Here is a 2,500-nt window from a genome sequence, read left to right on the forward strand (position 1 = left end):
ACCATGCCTGTTATTGTAATCTATTGTAAGGTGTGGGGGGAGGGGGGGAGTTGTTTGAATACAGGCTCAGTGATGTTGCAATTCACCAAATTTTTCCAAGGGACCAGTGTTTTACCTGTAGCTCATATTATGCTTGTGCTTGGTTTACTTTTAACAATTAATCATGATTTAATTGGTTGATGTGCCTTTCTAATGATATATGTTATAAAAAAAATAGCACGGATACAAACAAAGCAATGCGAATACAATAACAAAACAGGTACCAATTAACAAAGACTAAAACATAAAATGTATAATAACAATTTGCAACAACAACAAAAAAACGTTTTCTCTCTTGCTCCTGAGGATGAGCTTGGTCTTTGTTCTTTTTGTATGGCATTCTATTTTGAATATTCAGAAATACAGGAAGTGAAGCACTACTGTGTTTTATGTAGCATGATTTTATGGCCATGTCCTAAATACATAAAATATTTCCCGACCATATTTTTTTTCTTTCCCACAATGCAATGTCATTAACGGTAATCTACTGTATTCATTTTATACAGTATGTTACTGTTGATTATACAGTAATTTACTGTGAGAATGAACTTTTTTTTGTTCTTTTAAAAAAAAAATTACAGTGTAGGTAACAGAAGGTACAGTCATTTACAGGTGATCTCTAAAACCAAAACAATACGTTTTCATATGTTCAGCTCAGTCAAGTTAAATTACAATAATTCAACAGAGCCCAACTCTGACATTTGTTTTCAAAATGTTATTTTTTCTGTAATCTTTTTTTTCTGTATCTTTCTGTTTTTTTGCAATCTTCAAAGGAATCAAACCAAGTGTTGTGAAATCTCTTCTGCCTTCCCACTCCACTGATCAACACAACAGTCTCCTCCAAAGAGCACAAAAACAAGAAACATTCTTGGTGAAATACTAGTGTTTCCTTTCGTCTTTAGATATCAGAGGCGCAACCTTTTCCTTCCTTTATTCAGATCCAATTATTTTACACAGAGAGTCTCGCTGGAACACGCTCCACTTCAGCAAATTGAAGTCTTTACTGTCTGGAGGGGATATGATGCTGTGTTGCACTGAGGCTTGCAGGTTCCGATGTGTGGTCCTGTCTGTTGGTGTCTGTCTGTGGTGTCTTGTCTGTGGTGTCTGTCTGTTGGTCCTGTACCCTGATTGTGTCTGATCTGGATCCTGTGTGTCTGTCTGTTCCTGTGTGTCTGTCTGTTCGTGTCTGTCATGTGTGTCTGTCTTTGTCCTGTCTGTCCTGTCTGTCTGTCTGTCTGTCTGTCTTGTCTGTCTGTTCTGTCTCTGTCGGTCTTGTCGCCATGTCTGGATCTGTCTTGTCTGTCTGGTCTGTCCTGGTCTGTCGTTTCCTCCTGCTGTCCTGTCTTGTCTCTGTCTGTCTCTGTCCTGTCCTCCTGTTCTTGTTCTCTGTCGTCCTCTTTGTCTGTCCCTGTCCTGTCCTCCTGTCCCCCCCTGTCCCCCCTGTCTCTGTCTGTTGCGGTCTCGTCTGTCGTCTGTCTTGTCTGTCTGTCTGTCTGTCTGTCTGTCCTGTACTGTCTGTCCTGTCTGTCCTGTCTGTCTGTCTGGTCCTAGTCTGTGTTGTTCTGTGTGGTTTCCTGTGTGTGGGTGGTGTGTGGTATTGTCACATACACCCAGAATAGGTGCGTGGAAAATGTATTGTTTTAGCAGGGTCAGCCATAGTAAGTACGGCACCCTGCGGTAAATAGGGGTTAACGGCCTGCCTCAAGGGGCACATCGGCACGATTTTTTCCACTTGTCGGCTCGGGTATTCAAGACAGAACTTTCGGTTAGGCCTACCTGCCGCCCTAACTCCATAATGGTTTTCTTATTCCCAGGAACCATTCCTCAAGACCAGAATGCCATCGTCTAGTAAATGAGTCCTATTTCAACTCTAACAAGTCTATGGGGAACCAGGGAAAGGGTTTACAAGTAGGTCTAATGGGGACACACCAGGGAAGGGTTTTTACAGGTACGGTCTATGGGGAGCAGCAGAGAAAGGGTTACAGTAAGGTCTAATGGGACGACACAACGGGGAAAGGGTTTACAGTACGGTCTTTATGTGGGGACACCACTGGGAAAGGGTTTAGCAGTACGGTCCTTTTAATGGGGAACACAGGGAAGGGTTTACAGTACGGTCTATGGGGACACACAGGGAAAAGGGTTTACAAGTGACGGTCCTATGGGGAACACAACTGGGAAAAGGGTTTTTACAGTAACGAGTCTATGGGAACAACAACAGAAGAAAAGGGTTACAGTGAACGGTCTATGGGCGACACACGGGAAAGGGTTGTACAGTACAGGTCTTATGGGGACAGCTGGCGAAATCATTGTATGATCCAGAGGCTATGCGGAACACGAAAGGAAAAAACCTGTGCTGTCTCGAAAGTTGTTCGTTCCTAGTGATTATTCACATATCAAAACCCATCATATAGTTATCAACAACAGCATCAAAACAATTAAGCTACATAGTGATGCATTGACT

At 42.6% G+C, this 2,500-nt stretch overlaps 1 protein-coding gene across 1 annotated transcript in view; it reads right to left on the reverse strand.

Annotated features, from left to right (window-relative positions):
- LOC112072208 (vasoactive intestinal polypeptide receptor) overlaps window positions 1-1,860 on the reverse strand; it is a 49,339-nt gene extending 47,479 nt beyond the window's left edge. The window contains exon 1 of the mRNA XM_024139623.2: window positions 1,816-1,860. Coding sequence (XP_023995391.2) covers window positions 1,816-1,860 — 45 coding nt within the window. The remainder of the gene's footprint in view (window positions 1-1,815) is intronic.
- Between the last annotated feature and the right edge of the window lie 640 nt (window positions 1,861-2,500).

Source organism: Salvelinus sp. IW2-2015, unplaced genomic scaffold (assembly GCF_002910315.2).
Source record: "Salvelinus sp. IW2-2015 unplaced genomic scaffold, ASM291031v2 Un_scaffold1855, whole genome shotgun sequence".
Classification (NCBI taxonomy): Eukaryota; Metazoa; Chordata; class Actinopteri; order Salmoniformes; family Salmonidae; genus Salvelinus; species Salvelinus sp. IW2-2015.